Source organism: Vigna umbellata, chromosome 6 (assembly GCF_029865625.1).
Source record: "Vigna umbellata cultivar VRB3 chromosome 6, Vumbellata_1.0, whole genome shotgun sequence".
Lineage (NCBI taxonomy): Eukaryota > Viridiplantae > Streptophyta > Magnoliopsida > Fabales > Fabaceae > Vigna > Vigna umbellata.
In genome coordinates this window covers 7,862,632-7,884,315 of record NC_142170.1, presented here as the reverse complement: position 1 = coordinate 7,884,315, position 21,684 = coordinate 7,862,632, and the positions used below count along the sequence as shown (strand labels likewise).

At 30.8% G+C, this 21,684-nt stretch overlaps 2 protein-coding genes across 2 annotated transcripts; both read left to right on the top strand.

Moving 5' to 3' along the window:
* Window positions 1-7,650: 7,650 nt before the first annotated feature.
* On the top strand, window positions 7,651-10,054 carry LOC124824911 (putative Peroxidase 48). Its single transcript, XM_047297425.2, has 4 exons — window positions 7,651-8,075; window positions 8,677-8,874; window positions 9,189-9,354; window positions 9,462-10,054. Exons 1-4 carry the CDS (start codon window positions 7,734-7,736, stop codon window positions 9,950-9,952), a joined length of 1,197 nt encoding a protein of 398 aa, XP_047153381.1. The 5' UTR covers window positions 7,651-7,733; the 3' UTR covers window positions 9,953-10,054.
* A 7,686-nt stretch (window positions 10,055-17,740) lies between these two features.
* Window positions 17,741-21,201, top strand: LOC124824922 (inactive TPR repeat-containing thioredoxin TTL3-like). Its single transcript, XM_047297441.2, has 7 exons — window positions 17,741-18,536; window positions 18,625-18,820; window positions 19,353-19,537; window positions 19,618-19,951; window positions 20,062-20,263; window positions 20,340-20,446; window positions 20,526-21,201. Exons 1-7 carry the CDS (start codon window positions 17,941-17,943, stop codon window positions 20,679-20,681), a joined length of 1,776 nt encoding a protein of 591 aa, XP_047153397.1. The 5' UTR covers window positions 17,741-17,940; the 3' UTR covers window positions 20,682-21,201.
* Window positions 21,202-21,684: the final 483 nt, after the last annotated feature.

Here is a 21,684-nt window from a genome sequence, read left to right as displayed (position 1 = left end):
ATAAAATAAATTATATTAAATATTTTGCTTAAAACATTATTTAAAATTAGTGTGAAACCTTGTAAAGTAATAAGAAGCATAACCTTTCCTTTTTGTTGAAGAGGTTATTGTTGAAGAGTCACCACGACTATAAATAAACTAACAAAAATTATCTTTTTCATGGAAGAAAAAATATATACGGATGAGTCAAAGGCAATGGTGACAAAAGGGAGGTCAAAAGAAATGACAATAAAAGAAGTCACGGATGAACAAGAGAGAGAAACCATAAAAAAATCAAAATTCTCCAATCAAGGCACTAGAAAAAGGACGTGCGACAACCTGAAAGAGGAAAACTAACGACCTTAATTTAATTGCTACTAGACATGCAATCATGCATGACAAAAAATGGAACAAATCCACAATTCCAAAAGGTGTTGAGAACACGTAAGAGCTCCGATGAAGGCGTCGTTGATAACATGATGGTCGCCTGGCCGAGACGATCAAAACCATGTGATCATCAATTGAAACTAAAACTCTGATAGTGGCAGCTGTAGACGATAGCGCTGCCGACAACGGTAGATAGCACCATTGCTGGCAGAGGTGGATGTAATGGTAGAGGCAACACTTTTGTTTTCCTCAAAAGAACCTTAGGCTCTGATACCATGTTGAATATATTGAAAACTATATATGAGATTAATCTCCCTTGGGTTAAATATACACACATGATCCTCTATTTATGAAGGGTGTTTCACCGTACACCTCCAAGGGTTTCATCCTACACCTCCAAATTCCAAATTTGCCCTCTAATTAATAAGGTTTGGTAAACATTATCATAATAATTGTATTATTGATTATTATCATTACTAATTTATGACCTTATTATCATATATTAAAACATTTGTGTTGTGCTTGTTATTTTGATTTGTGTCGAAAAATTAAAAGATTTAATCATAAATGAAACTAATAAATTATCTGCTTAATGTTCATAAATGAAAGACATATAGAAGTTATTATCAAAAACACTATATCGGATATAAAAATAAAAAAGGAGAAATATCGAATCTCGAGATTAAGGGAGAATCAAATTTCAAGATTCGATACTTCACTTTTCAGATTTTTATATCTGATAGAGTGTTTTTTTATAATTTTTTAAAATTATATTATTTTACATTTTTATTAGATTATTTTAAAATGTTTTATTATATTATTTCTAAATGTTTAATTGGGTAATTTGTATGAATTAATTTAATTTATGAAAAAAAAAATTATTTAAAACTGATAAATTTATTATAAAATGATATAAAAAATTTAAAATATTTTTTGGTAGTGTTAAATATTATTAATTCATTAAAATAATTTAAAATAAATATTAAATATTTACAAAAAAAATATATTTTATTCATAATTAATTTAATTAATTAAAATATTTATATATTTATAAAATCATAATATTTCATTAAAAAATAACTATATATCTTAAAATTATAAAAACACTATATTTTAATGGAGATTGAGAATCCTAAGTAAAAGAATCTGGTCAAAAGATTCTTCTGCTTTTATTAAAATTTAATCACCTCTTAATGAAGGGCATTACAGGTATTTCAGAAAATTTTGGAGGTGTAGGGTAAAACCCTTTGAGGTGCAGGGTGAAATGTCAATTTATGATAAAAAAATATGAGTTAAGCCCAAAATACAAATAAGAAGTGGACTTTAAGCCTAACTCAACTCCACAAAACTGGTTTGTAAGGTGAGGTTTGTACCCACTTATATACTATAAATTGGCCTTATCTCTAGTCAATGTGTGACTTCCAACACCCTCTCACGCCGAGGTATATACATCTCGAGCGTGAGACTAGACATTAATGGATGGTTCGATAGAGGCCCGATAGCGGGTGGAATAATATGTCCACACAAATCTCGCTATGATAGGCTCTGGCCTGACTCTGATACCATGTTAAGAAGTAGACTTTAAACTTAACTAAACTCCACAAAACCAACTTGTAAGGGGAGGTTTGCACCCACTTTTATATATATATATATATATATATATACAAAAACAGAATCCCTATAACCTTTCCTTTTCATACAAAAACAAAATCCCTTCCTCATGTTCGCACGTTTTCTCTCCACTTCATCTCCATTCCTTTTTTTCAATTCTCACTTCTCTTTTTTCTTCTTCTTAATAAGGAACTATCATGAGATAGTCATGGAAAACTCTTCAAACTAACCTAATCAAGAATTATATTAAAGTTTTAAAGTTTTCTGTTTTTTCTCTTTGAACCTGTTCTTGATTTCATATGCAATGGTCTTCTTCCCTTTTGCACGTGTTGTTTGAACCTCTTAGGTATTCTATTTTGATTTTGGTTCCAAGGGAGTACTTGGATCACTAATTTGGGCTAATTTTGTTGATTCTAGAGTCTTTGTAAGTATGAGTTTTGGTGTCAATTGAAAAAAAAAGGAAGTAATAAGGTAAGAGAAGCTAAAATTTTGAACAATTGCATTATAATTTTTGTGTGGTTTATGGTTGTGTATGGATGTTGTAATTTGATATTTTGGATTGGTCTTCTTATGATTGTATGAGATGAAGAATCCTAACTTGCATGTTTTTATATGTATGTATTGTGAAAATTGTGGTTTTTTTGTGAATGCATGTTAAATGAGTTAAGTTAGTTAAATAAAAGGTTTATAATGAAATGGAAAATGTTTTAGACTTGGTAGAAACTTGAAATGGGTTTTTGGTGTGCTTGACATTGGTTAAATTACAAGGTTTTGTTATATGTAGACCAATTTGGCTCTCGTAATCACTTACCAGATGTAAGATTTTGTCATTTACAAATCGATCTGGCTTTATACTAGAAAAGGTGAATTTGAGAAAATATATGAATGTATAGTTAAAATATTATGATTATTTGTTTGTCAATATTCTTCCTAAGGAGGAAGAGTGTGACTAGTTACTTTAATGTTATGCATGAACATTCACTTTGAAGTTAGTTTTAACTCTGCTATACTCACAAACTCATATAGAGAAAGGAGTCTAGCTGGTGAAGAGCAAAGGAGGTTCCTATAGCTGGTTAAGAAGGTCTGAGATCCTTTATGTTAAGTTATAAAGGATTTACCTTGTCACGAGAAGGAGGAACCATGTACGTTTGTAACACTTAAAGGAATTTAAGTTTTTGAAAGATAGGTACAAAGCTTCTAGAAGTCAATGCATAAATCCAAATAAATTGAGTCAAGAGTTATCTATTTATGAATATGTGTTCAATTGCAAAATGTATGTTTGAGGGTGTTATTTAAAATTTGTTTGAATTGTTAAGATTTCTTATAATTATGGTTAGCTTACTTTTCTTTATTTGTTTGTTCAGATATTCTTTTTATAATTATTGCTTATGTGAACAAATGATGTTATAAGTGATGACACCAATAAACAGAGGATATTCAGATCAGTTCTATTAAAAAAGATGTGCATAAATATACCTAGTGTGAATTTTTAATCCTGTTTTGCATTTTGAAGAATTTTAGTAACTTATACGCCTTGAAAGACTTATTACATAGAAAAAGGACTATAATAACACTATGCTATGTAGATGTATCAGTGTATACACTCTTCTGTCTCCATAACCAGTGTAAAAATTCAATAAAATATAAATATTTTATAATTCTAGGTTGTTACATGCAACCATATTTGAATATACATGCATGAAAATTATGTATAGCACTCCTGGGTTTCGAACACAAATGTAAAAGTATGGTTGAAAAGCGATTTATGTTTTGCAAAGTTCTTTGTTCTACTTCAGTGTATTGTTTTTCTCAAAGAAAATATTTATTTAAAACGGTTTTCTAGGAAGAAATTGTATCTTACAGTGTAACAATTTTGATTCACGTCAACGCCCTAGATATCATAAATTCTCGGCAATAAATATTCTTTTATTTTTCTATATAAAATATAAAATAATTATATATATTTGAAGATGTTAATGTATTCAATTTTCACGCACGAACCAAAGAAAATCTCATTAAATTAACAAATCCAGCTGCATTTGCTTAGTGTGCGAAAAGATGAGAATAATTAAGCAGCTAATCATTAGGTGGAGTGCATATTAATTAGTTTATATTTACTTTCGGAGCTTTATTTATTCGACAATGGAGATGAAAAGGACATGCATGCACGACCATCACAATCCAAATTTCAAAAGTTCGAGAAGGTGAAGCCAAACTTGTTCATAAAAATAATATTAAAGAATATCAGTAACTATCTGATTATTTTTTCTGTCAAATATTCAATTTCAATGTTTGAATGATTAATTACTGGCACAAAGCTAGATTCTTGCACTAGTTATACTTGTGCATTATATAGTAATAATTAAGACCTACATTTAGGTTGTTTTACTTTAAGGAATTTGGGTTGCTCCTTTTTTTGTAATATATATATATATATATATATATATATATATATATATATATATATATATATATATATATATAAAATTAATAAAGTACAAGTTGAGAGCATTCATAACCTCACAATTATTATATTACCCAGTGTTAATAACATGCAAATACATTAAATGCATAGGGAAATACGTTTCTAGTAAAAAAATTGCTTTTTAACTCGCGGTATAGGCATCGGTTTAGGAAAAATCGAAGTCTATCAAAACGCGGTGGCATTTTTGTAGTTTAGGCAAACTTATACGCCTCGGTTCAAGGGAACCCGAAACATATAAGTAATATTACCTCGGTTCATAGCAAAACCGATGCCTAAAAGTTGCCTGACACGTTTGAATTTTGAAATCTGCAGAGAGCCTATGGTTTCGATTCATTAAGAACTGGAGCAAATCCATGTTTATGCCTCGGTTTAGGCGAGAACCGAGGCATATAGCTATTTCATTTTTTTTTTAGGACATATGCCTCGGTGGAGAGTGAACCGGTTCAAAAAAAATTACCCTAACTAGATATGATGTTTCATTTCCCATTTCACATTTCACTTTCCCTCATCCCCTCCCTCCTCTCCTGCAACCCCTCCCATTCTCCAGTCCCCTCTCCCTCAACTCCATCATTCTCTCACCAGATGACTTCTCCCCCTGCATCCCCAGGACGGTGCGGCGAGGCGAGACGAGACGAGATTTGACGAGACGAGGCGAGACGAGACGGTGCGGCAACGGTGCGACGAGGACAGATCTCGCGACGGTGCGGCGAGGCAAGACGACTCACGACGGTGTGGCGAGGCGAGACGGCTCGCGACGGTGCGGCGAGGCGAGACGGCTCGCGACGGTGCGGCGAGGTGAGACGGCTTGCGACGGTGCGGCGAGGCGAGAGAGCTCTGACGGCGCGGCGAGGCGAGAGAGATCGCGACGGCGCGGCGAGGCGAGAGAGATCGCGACGGCGCGGCGAGGGAGCTCGCGACGGTGCGGTGGGACAGCCCGCGACGGCGATTGCAATGGCGGAAACCCTTTTCTACGTTTTTTGGTTTTTGATTTTTGGTTTTTGGTTTGGATCTCTAATTTTGGTTTGGATCTCTAATTTTGGTTTGGATCTCCCGTCTGCTCTCTCTGCTTCCTATTTCCCCCTTCTTAGACATCTGAGTTTGTTTGTCAAAGTAATTTTGTCCAAAGACATGGATGAAAAACATTGCAGAAAAGAGAAAGAAGTTTAACCACAAAGAGAATAAACAAACATAACAACACTGATCTCAGTTGAAAATAAAAAAATTAAAAAATTCTACTGCCTCGGTTGTTTGTGAACCGAGTCAAAATCTGAATCCTTTTGATTTAGTTCAGGACCGAGCCAAAAAATTCATTCTTTTTACCTCGTCTAAATATGCACCGGTCGTAGAACCGATGTCTATAAGTGAAAATAACCGAGGCGGTATACCTTGATTGCACTAGTGCTTAATGAGTAACATTTACCGTTTATTTTATTGTTGATGTAGCAAATGGTTATTAGATATTGTGAATGACATGTTGAAATTATGACTAATGACTTATTTAAAAGACTTTTGTATTCATATAAAGTAAGGTAAATAGTTAACAAATTCCTAATTTAACCAATCTTTAATTTAATATTTGATAAAAAATGAAATTATTCTTGAGAAACCTAAATACATTAAATTTATATTAGTTTTATTTTATTTTTTTTAAGTATATAATATCAAGGCGAATCTTTTTGAAAGGCCAATGGTGGTGTGCAAACTTTTAAAATTCAATACATAATAAAAATTTATGAATATTAAATTAAATAATTTTTTTATTTTTTATAAAACATGTCATTTAATGTTAATGTATAGTAAATATAAAATTAAATATAATAAAGAATAATTTTTTTATCGTTACTGCTTTTATCTCTTGATTTACTTATTGTTTTTGTTCATCTTCTAATTTTTTATATGTCCTTTTAAGGAAAAATAAATGTAATTAAACACAAGCTCATTATTTTTTTCCAATTTCTTATATATTTTGTTATATTATGAAAAAATAAATAACTCTCTTGTCCCACTTAATACTAAAATATTAGTTTAATATTTTTTTTATCACAACAGTGTTTTGTATAGTAGTTTTTTTAATATAAAAGAAAAAGTTAACTGTTATGTGTTTTTTAATAATCTCATTTTAATTGTGACTTAATTATCACATATTTTTCTTTTAACAATTACATTCATCAATATGTTAGTTTATTCTTTAGTTTTGATTTTTTTAAAAATATGTATACTTATGAAGAATAAAAAAATAGATTCATCTTTTAAAAATGATAAAAAAAGAAGATAAAAACAACACAAGTTCAATTTCTTTACATATTTGAATGAGAATAATCTAATTATTTATTTTAGTTTTATTAGTAATAATGATTAAACATAAATTTTGTATATTATTATGGTTTCGTCAAAATTATTAGTCAAGATCCAATAATTCAAATATTAAATTTTAATTTTTTAATTTGAAAATAGCATTGTAGTTGCCATTTATAGAAATAACTATTTCAATAGTATAGACATTAACAAAATAACCACTACTAAAAAATGTAACTAAAAAAATAGTCTTATCCTATTGAGAAAATCTTAACAAATATCAATGGATAAGTATTTATGACATAATTTAACAAATAATTAATTCTAAAAATATCAATTAGAAAATAATTAATTTCAATGCCAACTAGAAAAGTTTAACTTATATAAGTTGAAAAATACCTTTCATAAAAGTTCCAACTGACAATGGCTTAAATAATATTGCCCATGTTTATTAAAAAAATACTAATTAATATTGGTTGATAAATAATTTTGACATACATTATGATTGATCAATATTGACGAAAACTAACCTTGTATGACATTAACTCAAAATAATATTCATTGATAAATAAAAGAAATGTGTATTTGTTATCAACCAAGAAAACAAAGTTGATGAAAAAATTCAAGTTAATGTCAATTGAGAAATAAAACTCATCAATATATAAAAAAAACTTTGATCCAAACCGAACTAATTTTTTAAACTTGTTTTCTTTTTGAGTAATTAAAAAATTATATTTGAGATTAATAGATTTTATGGGGGTGCAGAAAGAAAATGCCTTAGGCCTTGACCGAAGTCCGAGAGAGCCCAAATGCTTGCTGCAATATCCCTTTATAACAACACAGCAATAATTACGTATCCAGTTAAATGAGTGCGACAGCTAGCAACTAAAATAACTACCCTACCGGCACTTTCTTCCCGCTTCTTCTTCTTCTTCTTCTTCTTGCACCAAAGGTTTTGCAGAAACAACCACCAAAAATGCGAAGCTGCATCATCAACCTCTGGATCGTTGTCGCACTCTTCGTCCCTGTTCTCCTCTCTCTCAGAAGCCGTCGAGGCGAAACCCAAATCCAAACCACTCCTTCTTCATCTTCTGCTGCTTCTTTCTCTGATTCTTCTTCCTTCTCCGTGAAGCTTGCCAACACATTCCAATTCAACCAAAGGATCCGAGACGGCTCCAATCTTGAATATGATTTCTACAAGGACACGTGTCCCCAAGCCGAGGGCATTGTCCGTTCAGCGCTCACGCGCATTTACTTCGACCACAGGGACGTTGCTCCTGCCCTGCTTCGTCTCTTCTTCCACGATTGCTTCATCCAGGTCCTTCTTTTCTTTATGGGGTTTCTTGTTTTTTGATAAAGTTTTGCACTTTCTATATGGGGTGCTTTATTTATTTATTTTTTTTTTTTCTGATTCTTGCTCCCAAGACTTTGAATTTGGAGTCTTTGCTATGCTAATTCAAATGACTCTTTCTTGATTGCTTGGGTTTTTCTTGATTCCTTTTTCTAAGTTGAGAGGTTCTGTACCTTAGAGTTTGCGCAATATGCTGTACATAAATCCGGTGCTCTAGGACGTCTCGGGACCCTGTGTTATTTGTGTGCTCAATCTAAATGTTATTTATGTACCATTTAAATGCTGCAATTTGTACTCAGAATAGTGACAATCTAAATTTTGATCATGATATTGTGCCTTTGTAGATAATTGATTTTCACTTTTTCTTTGTGCAGTCTAATTTTGATGTTTAACATCTTTTTGTGGGTAAATAAGAAATTAGTTAGATAGGATTATGAAAATAATTAGTATAATGGCTAATAATCTTAGCATACGTGTTATTTTTTATTGGATGACATTCTAAACAGTTTTGTATTCTTCATTCAATTTCTTTTTGGACTATGTTGCATTTGGGGTGTTGATGAATCAGGGATGTGATGCTTCGTTGCTGTTGGATGAGAACGATGGTAATAGTAACAGTTCGGTGGAGAAGCAGGCTGTGCCAAATCAGACACTGAGAGGTTTTGACAAGATTGACTTGATAAAGGAGGAGGTGGAGCAAGCGTGTCCTGGTGTTGTGTCTTGTGCTGATATAGTTTCTCTTGCAGCAAGGGATTCTGTTCTTCTGGTACATATTTCTTTGTTTACAATTGACTAGGGAGAGTATATCCTGAGTGACCACCTAGAGTTTGGACTTTAATTGCAAGTTTGTCTTAATTCATTTGTTTTGTCTCTCTTTATGTCACCCTTGTGCTTGGTCAATCATGTGTTTACATGTTATATTTTATCAGATAAACAATGCATTTTTATGTCCTTAATAATGATATCATGATTTAAGGTAGCAAAGTCTTTGAAAATACCACTTTTGATGCATGTACTACTCTTGTTAGAAGTCCAACATCATTGCACATATGATATCTTTTTTACACATGGCCATGGTAGGCTGGTGGGCCATTCTATCCAGTTTTAACGGGAAGAAGAGACAACCATCAATCGTTTTTCGAAGAAGCAACTGCTCAGATTCCCAGACCAGATGATAATGTTACACGCACATTGCATCTCTTTAATCTCAGAGGATTTAATGCAAGAGAAACTGTCAGCCTTCTTGGTAGTTGCTCTACATTTTGTTTCATCTTAAATATAGTTTGTTTATTGTCATCCATGAATGGAATATGACTAATGGGATGTCTTGATTTGATTGATGATGCTTTGAAGGAGGACACAACATTGGAAAAATTGGTTGTGATTTCATTCTGCAAAGGTTATACAACTTTCAGGACACAAGACAACCAGATCCCAGTATACCTCCTGATTTCCTTCGTCAGATGAGGCTAAATTGTCCAAACAATTCAAACACCAGCACCAATAAAGATGAGTTTATGACTTCAAAGCCTATGAGCAGTGATGTTCACTCTAAATCAGGGATGTCATACATGCAAGCATTGTCAACTTCAGTGTCATCAGGTTCAACATTTGACACTCACTACTACCAAAGTCTGCTAAGAGGAAGAGGACTACTTTTTGCTGATCAGCAACTGATGGCTGAGGATAAAACTGCTAAATTGGTCTCTGCTTATGCTTCAGATGATGGATCAACTTTTCGCATGGACTTTGCCAGAGTCATGTTGAAAATGTCTAATCTTGATGTTTTGACAGGACTTCAAGGTCAAGTTCGACTCAATTGCTCCAGACCTGTGACTTCTTGAGTCAGTATATATGTACATTTCAGAAAGTTCATTCTTTTGTACAGTTTGTTAAACCAATTTTGATTTTTGACGGAATATACATATGGGGGCTAGTTTTGATCATCTAAACTGTGGGGTTCAGTTGTAAATAAAAATATGGATTAGTATATGGAAATGTTCTTTCATTTCTCACCATTCAAAAAGAGAAAAAGCAATCCCTACTGTCACAGTCGTAACAACTATTTGGCATGAATATGCTCCATCCACTAAATTTAGAGCTATTCAAAGTCTCATTGATGAACACATAAAAAGTTTATATTCACTCTGAGTACATAATGACTATTTGGATATTGCATCACCATGGTAAATGAATATTGTTTGAAACTTCCATATAAACTATAACATATTAATACATGAAGTAACATAGGCTTATAGTAATTAAAAATGTATTCATACTTTTTATTTTATTTTCGTTAGCTTATTAGTTTTTATTAATTGCTATTTATGTAGAATATATTTGCATTTCATTCTTTATTTATTTTTTGCTAAATTTATTTATTTTTATTTATAATTTTTTAACATGGTATCAATTATCATTAAGGTTTGTTTGTTTGGATTAGGGAGGGAGTAAAAATAGGAAAGAAAGAAAAGAAGAGAAAGTGATAAGGTATGTCATATGCTTGCGAGTAGCTTAGAATAATTGCTAACATGAATTTTGTCTATATGCATGAGTCTTTAATTTCAGTGTTCATTTAAAGTTAAAGTACACGAGCCTTCATAATAAGGTTAAAAGAGACCCCAGGTGCCAAACATTGAGAAAGTTAAGTGGAAACTAGACATGTTTCTCTTATAAGAATTGTGTTGAAGTAGTTCACTGTTGATGTTATCCAAATTTACCTATTTATATTGCTTCACATCAGGATTAAGAGCAATAAAAAATGAGAAAATGTGAATAAAAAAATGTTTGCATATAAGAAAAAGAAAAATCTCAAAGTTTGCTGATATAAGATGTTAGAAGAAATTTTTTTGGAAGTGGAAGTTGAGTTGGAGGAGGTAGTATTTTAGTTTGGAAAAAGAAAAACTAAAAAGCTATGATTACTGAATTTATGAAAACATAATCCAAATGGGGCATAGATTTTGGAGTACTAATAGTTCTAGTTTATGTAGTTCTGCAAGTTGGGTTGTGATTCTTGCTGTGATAAAGTTTAACATAGACAGTGAAATCAATTTATTTGAGATTCTTTTTCAGCAGGCTAGGGTGGATTGGAAAAATTCCTTCCTTCTTTCAAAAGAAGTTACCTTTGTCTGATAAAGTGAGTTTAAGATAATGTTGTGAAGAGAGAAAGCTGTTTTCTTTTCTCTCTTGATCCAATGTTTAAATTTTTACAGGGAATCTTTTTCCGATAGATAAATACCCTAGTAGGGTGATATAGGGTAATGTGATCCACTTCTTAGGGCAAGTGTGATGATGGTGGCCACTAGTAAAAAGAACAAAACCTATCTCCAAATAACAAAACAAATCCATGACCATGTTGACACAAAATGAACAAATGAAATGACATGTATAGTCTTGTTAAGGTTTAACCAAAATTTATAGATGAAAACAACAGTTAAATATTTTGGGCAATGTTCTTTTTCTAACTAAGGAAAAGAAGGTAGCAAAAGTCATAATGGGAATGGAGAGATATGGGGACAAGAAGACAATAAACATAAGGATACTATTGAATGGAGCCATTGATCCTTAAAAGTATGTTTCTGATCAAAGTTTCAACATCAATCCCACTTTCCTATAATCCTTTCCTAATTCCACTTTACTGTTATTAATATTAATTTGATAATAGAAATAAATAAAATATGCATAAAATATAGATTAGTTTGTGAAAATAACTGAAAGTATAACATTAATATGAATTTGATTCACACAGAAATGTGACTGTTTTTATTATGGTGAAAGTGGGTCCCACAGAGTGTCTGGTTTGTTGGAGGGAATATGATGGACCCAGCTGGCACTGCACATGTCCATCTGCCACCCTGTCTGGTCTTCACCCACAACACACTTCTCTCTTTTTTATTCTTCACTTTCCACTTTACTCCTTTCATATACTAACTTCATTTATATCACTTCACTCTATGCCAAACCCACTCTTCCCTCAAATCTCATTAATTCATAATAATCACTTTTAATTGCATTCATATTCACTCTTTCAACCTTCAATCACCAATTCATCATGCAACTATAACTTTTCTCCCTTCACATTTTGTACTAAACTATCATCACACCATTCTTCATAATTATTGGTATATCTCAAACTGAATTATTTTAGTTTATTATTTATCATTATTTTATTTAAATCAGTTACATAGAACCCTTTTAAATTATTTATTTTACATTTCTTATATCTTTTTAATATTTTACATTTATATACATATATATAAATATTTTAGATAATATAATATTACAATTATAAGGACTGAAACATGTTCGTTTGTGTACATCATGTGTATCTTTAAAATATTTTATTGTTCTATTTTATCTATTTTATTATGAATCTACTAGTGCTGAGTTTATCAATTTAGAATATGCTTTTTAAATATTATTATGTGACTTTGATATTTTTTTTATCACTTTATAAATGTAACAAAAATGAGAAGATAATCTCTCTTCCTATTCTTAATTATGATATGATTATATTAATATTATTATACCCACTTCATGCACAATTTAACATATAATGTGGTCAACAGGGTTGTCTGGTTAATTAAAGACAAACTTCACTTTTCTTATTTTTATGCGGAAAAGTGGGATGAATATCATCATCCATTTGAAAGTAAGTTTTTTTTATATTCATCTTTATATGTTTCTGAAATACTGATAATTTTTTTTTACTTTCATCTTGTTTTACAAAATACAACAATGGTAATAATAAAATTAATTATAATAGTATATATTTTTACTTATTATAGTATATTTTAATAAAAAAATAATTAATATATTATCAAGTGCGTTTAGATAAACTCACGAAAGTTGGTAAACTCAATTCGTAAACTTGACTTGTAAATCCGACTCGTAAATTCGACACATAAACTCGTAAGAGTTTACTTCAGATGAAAAAAGATTATATAAAAAATATCTTAATTCAAATAAATCAATAAAATTATATAACTATAAATAAATAAAATTTATAGATATATTGTTCATAAAAAATAAATATTATAAAATATAAATACTTGGATTATTGATATTAAATTTAATACATTTCATTAAATATATAATAAAAAAAAGAATTGTAACAGTGGTAAGAACTTATGTTTTATTGTTTAGAAAAACAATTTCGTTTACCTATATATTACAAACCAAAACCGTGCTTAGCTCACGATTTTATTAAAAAAAATAACTTCACTCAACAGTGAGTAACGTAGTGGGAAGGAGGCGAGATCAATATGCGCGATGTACGGTAGGCGCGACGAGAAGCGCGAAACAGACATGACGGCGACCACAAATTGAGCGTAAATGAAGCGTGAATAAATGCGATCGATTTTACACATAAAACAATTTCACAGTCGATTCTATTGAGTTTACGCAGAAAACGAGTTTACTTCCAAATTAACTCGAAAGTCATGTCTAGGAACGTAAACTTGAAAGTCATGTCTATAAATTTAAGAGCTAACTCGAGAGTTTTATAACCATGCATATTATAAATAAAGATTATTAATATAATTTTTTACATGTAAATAAATAGTTTATATTTCAATTATAATATTCTTTACAAAATATAATTACATTTATATTTAAAAATATTATGATACTATTTTATATTATCAAAATTTTAATTATATTTTATTTGTCTTAGTCTACTTTTTAATGTTTCAATAAATTATATTATTGGATAATCAAACTGTACAATAACATTTTTGTTTTATCATGTTTTCAAATTTTCACATCATACCATATTACTCATAATAATATAAATTAGATAACATGGTGTATTAGATCATAATGTATAGGTAGTCATATATATATATATATATATATATATATATATATATATATATATATATTATGTTTCATAACACGTTTAATAACATTTTTTAAGACGTGAATATTTAACACTTTTTTTTTCTTGTATTATCTTGAACTTATGAACTAAATACAGTTCACCCAAAATGGTTTTAATCTCTCTTCTCCATTTCGAGATAATTTAAAAAATACAAATAAATACAATATGCATGTATATATTTAAATCCAAACTTTAAATAAAAATATACGTTTGTGTTTATATATATATATATATATATATATATATATATATATATATATATATATATATATATATACTTTCATGAATAAATTTCATATTCATAACTTTTATTTTGTTTTGTTTTCAAAGTTTAATGTGTTTTTATGTTTTCTTGTGCTTTAGTTAGAATATGTTTGTTTTATTTTTTATTCTCTTTGAATGTGTGAAATAAGGAAATATAAAGCAATTCTAGTAGATGAAAATAAGTTAAAACTCAAGAAAACATGATTAAAAAGGAATAAATTATTTTTAAACAAATACTCATTCCATGTATATTAGAATCACATTCAACTATCAAGAAAGACTCACTTGTAGGGTTAAATTACCATAAACTGTCCTCAAACGACCATAAAATTACCATTAGGCACTAGACTGACTTGCTAGACAAAAATGACAGCTCAAACATGTAATATTCGAGTCACTAGGAAAAAATTTAGCTTGCCCAGGAGGTTAAAAGTCAAGGAACATCATTTTCTAGACTCGTTACGCGAAACTGAAGTCGTTAAGCTAGTTTGTCAGCCTTGATACACAAAAGTGGGTATTTAATAATGTTTTCGAGAGATTTTAGGGAGATTCCTCATTTTATATGAATTTAGAGTGCTTAGGAGAGACTCAGGTTGTTTGGAATGTTGGAAAGCTCTCCTTATCCTTATTGGGTTTCCTCGTCCATGGTGGTTTTTTCCCTTTTGGGGTTGAAGAGAAAGATGAACTATGAATTGAAGGTGTTGATGCGAAGGAGATGCATAATTGGAGCATGAAACAATTGTCAATAATCTTGGCAGGTGGCTTGCATCTTTCCATTTATTCCCTATCTCTTCAATTTGTAGAACCCTAAGTTTTCCACCATGGAGAGTTATTCTTATTTGTTGAGATTACTTGCAAAACATGAAATTCTTGTGTGATTTTGTGTTGTTAATATATGTTTTTCTAAGTCATGTTAGTATTTAATTTTCATGTTTAATGCTTAATGTGGATTGATTCCATGCTTGATTTGTGATTCTTGATGTATTGAAAAATATAACTTGAATCTATAACTGAAATTGAAATACCTAATTCATGTTTGTATCTAGGAATAAAACTTTGTTCATTAGTAATTTAGACTATTGAAATTAATATATGATTTCACTTGTTGAGGATTCAAAAATTTAAAACTTAACGGGTGATCACAAGCTTAAAGTCTCTTCAGATAAGATTTAAGTCTAATTGTAATTTGATTTTGAGATCAATATGAATTTGAGATATGCATGAACTCCAATCTTAACAAATTATAAATAATCTATATCTGAGATATGCTTGAAAATCAAGAAATAAACTTTATTGATTTAACTTTTAAATTATAAGTTATATAATTAAGATTAGGAATAGAAAATATTGTTAATACTTAATAAAAATAATGATATACTTTATTAATATAAATAGTGCATTAAATACTTTTAGATTAATATTATATATATATATATATATATATATATATATATATATATATATATATATATATATAAAGGAAGAAATTAAATTATGTCCATATATCTTCTACTAAATATAACATTATATGATTTTGAAAACACAAAAACTAATTAAAAGATATTAAACAATGTTGTATTTAGTAGAAGATATATGTTGTATTTAGTAAAAGATATATGGATATAATTTAATTTTTTTCTTTCTTTTCTTTTGTTTATATATATATATATATTCGTTGTTGTTATAATTGAATTTCAAACTAAATTCCTTTCTTTAGTCATTAATAGCATGAATTATTAATTTTTTATTTCTTAAAGTTACACACCTAAGCACAATATTTTAATTTGATTTTTCTAAGTCATGATTTTAATCATAACCTCTATTATATATTTTAGAAAAAAGTAATTTAATTTAAAAATAAAATTCAGGGCTTTAGTAATGTTTTATAAAAGTAATTTCTTTGTTAAAAATAGAACAATAATTAAAAAATTGAACTAAGACAATATAAATTAAAAATTTTAGAGCACAATTAATGTGGATGTAAAATATGGTAAGAAAGAATTAAAACAAACATACAGAGAAAAAAAAAATATCACCTGGGGCTCAGATAAATTTTTCTTTTCATTATGTGAACATATGTGAACAGAGTTTTAAGAAAAGTATCATGTTCTTTAAAATGTCACCAACGATTAATTTGATTATAGACATGCATCACCAAATAAAAAGTACTTTAGTGTATTTGGAAGATACATTGAAAACTAGTGTTTTTTATTTGATATGTTATATAATAAAAACAGTAATAAAGTTAAAAACGTTAATAAATGATAGTAAATAAAAATAAGTATATATAAACTAAAAGTAGTTTAATAAAAATGATTGATTTTTTTATCTAGTTAATGAAATATTATATATTCTTCTTCAAATTATATGTTTTAATTAGAAATAGTAGAAAATATAATCAAACATTCACATAGTAATATGAAAAAAAATTAATTGTTGGAATCATAACGTGAACGTGTTTGAAGGAACTTATTTTCAAGTTTCTAAAAACATAACTTACTTATACAAAGTAATTCTTAAAAATATTTATTTCCAACTAGTGCAGAAATAAATTTTAATTCATAAGAAATATTATTATTTTTTATTTTCTTACAAATAATTATGAAAAAAAAACATATATAATAATAATAATAATAGAATGATATAGTAAGATAAAAAAATGTGTGTGTAATAGAATGATATAGTAAGATAAAAAATGTGTGTGTGTGTTTATTTTGTGTTCTTTGTGTGCTTAAACTGAGTTAATAGATATTATATTTGTAAGTAACTAACTATACATCCTTTTTAAACACAGCTAATGAACTGTTTCTTATATATTTATATAAAATGTTCTCAATTGAGTGTTAACTTTCTGTGAAATTAAATTTTTAATATTAGAACCAATTATAAGAAAATATTATCCCAGTAAAATTTTGTACAGTACAGAATGATTAAATTATTCAATATTTTTACTATTAATTTCTACTCATAGTTACTTAGAAGTAATTTATTTTCCCATTTATTTATCTATATTTAATTTGCGTAGCTGGTCATAAAAAAATAAGGAGGAAAGTTCAATTAAAACTTTATGATTCTCTCTTTTATTCCCTTTGTTCACTTTCCTTTATTATTTTGAAAATGTTACAACAATAAGTATACATACACTACATAAGTTTTTCAATGTGTTTGGAAAGTATCAGAATACACTTCTCAATAAAAACAATTACTATAATAACGAAAATATGTTATTGAAGAGATTTTAATACTGTTTAGTATAACCTATTATGAAGAATAATATTTATTTTAGTACTTTAACATATGCTTTGACAGTAATTTATGAAAAGAATAAATTCATAAAGTGATAATAAAAATAATAAATATAAATATCTCAGGGTAAAAAGAAAAACAGATTGCATGGTTGAAAGAAAATGGTGAGAGAATCTAGAGAGTAGAAAGAGAAAGTTAAATAATGACAAAGAAGGAAAGTTGATCCTCAAAGAAGAAAAAAACTGGAACCTCATACTGTTTACCATTTACAGTATTGCTCTCAAACTCTCTTCTCTCCACTCCCAACCAAACCAAACACATTACATTCCATTCCTGTAACCTAACAACAACCATTCTCTTCAACCCTTTGCAATCTCCTATATAACAAAAAAACAACCTTAAAACAAACAAAACACACACAAACATAAAACCACAACAACAATGTCCAACACTCTGCAACAACAAAATACAACTCTCCAATCCAAACGTCTCGATCCGTCTGCCCAGCCTTCCCGTCCTGGTCACCGGAGATCAGTATCGGCCGGAGCTCCGTTAATCTACTCCGGCGGCGGCTCCTCGCTGCTTCCGAGTGGAAACATCTGTCCCTCAGGGAAGATCCTCAAACCCGTTCTGCCCTCCCGTGGACCGAACCGGACTGACGTTCTTGGTTCGGGCACTGTGAACTACGGCCGTGGCAGCATAATGCGTGGTGGCTCCGGCACCTATCCCGTTCCAGTGGCTGTGCCCACGGCCTCGTCACCACTCACGGTGAAGCGTGCGCTCGGAGGGTCCGATCCTGAGGAGTTGAAGAGGGTAGGGAACGAGCTGTACAGAAGCGGGAACTTTTTGGAGGCGCTGACATTGTACGATCGTGCTGTGGCTATCTCACCAGGAAACGCGGCGTGCCGGAGCAACCGTTCAGCGGCACTCACGGCTCTGGGGAGGCTGGGGGAGGCCGTCAGGGAGTGCCACGAGGCTGTGAAATTGGACCCTGCTTATGCTAGAGCGCACAAGAGGCTTGCCTCTCTTTGTTTAAGGTAATTCATGAATATAATGAGATGAGATGAAATTTTTAATTTGGATTTGAGTTTGGTTTTGTTGACATTGAAAATGGAAATGGTTTAGGTTTGGGCAGGTTGAGAATTCGCGGCGCCATTTATGTCTGTCAGGGATTCAAGAGGATCAGTCTGAGGAGCAGAAGCTGTTGTTGTTGGAGAAGCATTTGAATAGATGTGCGGATTCGCGGAAATTTGGTGATTGGAAGAGGGTGCTCAGGGAATCAGAGGCTGCTATTGCTGTTGGAGCAGATTTTTCGCCTCAGGTAACATGAATTTCTGATTTTACCATGGTCTATTATATTATGTCGGAGAAGTCTTATAAAATTAATCTCGTTTTGTCTTTTAATAGCATAAAGTTTTATGATAGTCAAGTTGAGATTGGTTTCTGATTCCAAACTCTGTTTCTAGTTTTCAAAATGCAACTAAACTTGGTCGCTCGTGTAGCTAGTGGAGGGTGTGGTACAAGGTGAAAACAAAGGAAGATGAGAAAAGATGTCCAAGGTGTTTCTTGTTTTTGGTCTATAAAACACTTGTTTTATTACTAGCAACTTTAAACCTTATAGATTTGGGATGAGAGATTGATCAGTAAGCACTGTGAAGTTATTTTAGAAGACAGTTTTTAAAATGGAAAATTGAGAACAGAGTCAAACGGGCTCTTGTTTGTGGTATGGTATTTGAATCTCTACGATCAAGTATAAAATCATTCTCGAATCTTTACTTGGTAGTTTTAAGCTCTTAGGATAGTTGGTTTATGACAATTCGTTTTGGGCTAACTTGTTGGACTGTTGCTTTCAGATTGTGGCTTGCAAGGCAGAAGCTTATTTAAAACTGCATCAACTTGAGGATGCTGAATCCAGTCTCTTGAATATTCCCAAGTTGGAAGGCTGTCCTGCAGCATATTCTCAAACAAAGTTCTTTGGTATGGTTGGTGAAGCCTATGTGCCTTTTGTGTCTGCTCAGGTTGAGATGGCATTGGGGAGGTAAACACTAAACACCTTAGACTTGAAACCCAAAGCTAAATAAAGCCTTTGAGTGAGAAATGAATAATGGATTGTTGCAGGTTTGAGAATGCTGTTGTGGCAGCCGAAAAGGCTAGCACTTTGGATTACAGTAATGTTGAAGTTGGTAGGATTGTAAACGTTGTGAGAATGGTGGCAAGGGCTCGTTCAAGGGGCAATGATCTTTTCAGCTCTGGCAAGTTTTCTGAAGCTTGTTCTGCTTATGGAGAGGGCCTCAAGTATGACAACTCCAACTATGTTCTATATTGCAATAGGGCAATTTGTTGGTCTAAACTTGGACTGTGGGAACAATCCGTTCAAGACTGCAACCAAGCTCTTAACATTCAACCAAATTACACCAAGGCTCTTTTCCGAAGGGCTGCATCAAATTCAAAGGTGAATCCACTGGTACTGTTCATGTTGTGTGTCTTTGTGTGTGCTCATTGCTGTTTTGTTATCTGAAGTTGATTCATTGTCATTTTTAAAGATGCATGATCATGTTGCAGCTTGAAAGATGGGCAGATGTTATTAAAGATTATCAAGCCTTAAAACGCGAGCTTCCTAATGACAATGAAGTTGCTGAGTCTCTTCGTCGGGCTCAGCTAGCATTAGAAAAATCTCGGCTAGTGGTACATGGTACCAAGTTTGGAGTTGAAGTTGAAGAAATCTCAGCATTAGACAAATTTAAAGCTGCAATTGCTTCTGCTGGTAACCATCCAAATATTTTGACTCTGCATTTTTCTTGCTTCATTGGTAACTTTTTAACAAAAGTCTGAATTTTCAGGTGTTTCAGTAGTTTATTTCAAAGAGGCACCAAACAAACTATGTGAGGAAATATCTCCATTTATAAACACCTTGTGTGTTAGATATCCCTCTGTTAAATTTATTAAGGTACACAAATAAGTGTTTTCTTTGTACTTCCTAACATAATTGCCATATTTTTCTGATTTTCTTTAAATTTTAATTGAAGGTGGACGCAGAGGAGTGTATTGCAATAGCAAAAGCTGAGAACATAAGAAGTGTTCCAACCTTTAAAATTTATAAAAATGGAGAAAAGGTGAAGGAGATGATCCAGCCAACACATGAGTTATTAGAGGAATCAATAAAGAGAAGTAATAGTCTCTAGATATTAGAAGAATTCATGCTCATTTATTTGCATTCAGCTGCAACCAGAAACCACAGCAATATTGAAGAAGGTGCTCCAACAATGCACCAATGTTTTGTTCAAACTAGGAATTCCAGCTTTCCCTGTGATATAAACCAATTTTTCAGGCAGGAAAACCTCAGATAGATTTTAGATACCATTTTGAAATCATATATGTATATCTTTGCCCGGAAAGTGCTATGCCTCTCCCTTCCGTGTCCTTCATTTTATTGCACCAGGTTTCGTGAAATGTTAAAATGTCACACTAAACATATTATTGTTTTAGATTTAGAACACCTCAAACAAGGAAAAGAAACTGTCAATGGCTGTTATTTCGAGGAAAAATATGCTGTCTCGAAACTGCTTGTACGTGAGAAACAGTTTGGCCTGCAAAACATTATTTAGTTCTTCAATGTTTCAAGACTAAATCACGCTAACATTTTTTGCAATGTTTTGTATGCACTTGATCTTTGATTTTTAATGTTTATAGAAGGTTTTTCTTTTAAGAGTGTGCAATGCAATATTTTCAAACAAAAGAATAATAAGAGTGAAGTGGAATATATATATATATATATATATATATATATATATATATATATATATATATATATATATATATATATATATATATATATATAAGGAGCCAAAGTGTAAGGGTAGGAGTTGAGAAAAATCACTAGAAATTGGATGAAACTTTAAGGATTTTTGTCATAATTTACTAGTGTTTAAATTTCAATGCCAGTTGCAGAGTAGTTAATGTAAGTTGTAACCATTAACTAGGGATTTAAATGTCGATTTTTTTAGTAGTGGTATAATACCGTAATTTTTAGGACTTTTTTCAAACCATGATTTCCGACATTAATCATTGTAATTAAGGTACTCCCACGTACCGTAACACATGTAAGAACTTGAGAAAATTATTGCATGCTATGACAAACTATTTTATCTGCCTTATTAATTAGTTTGTTGAAATATTATTACAATA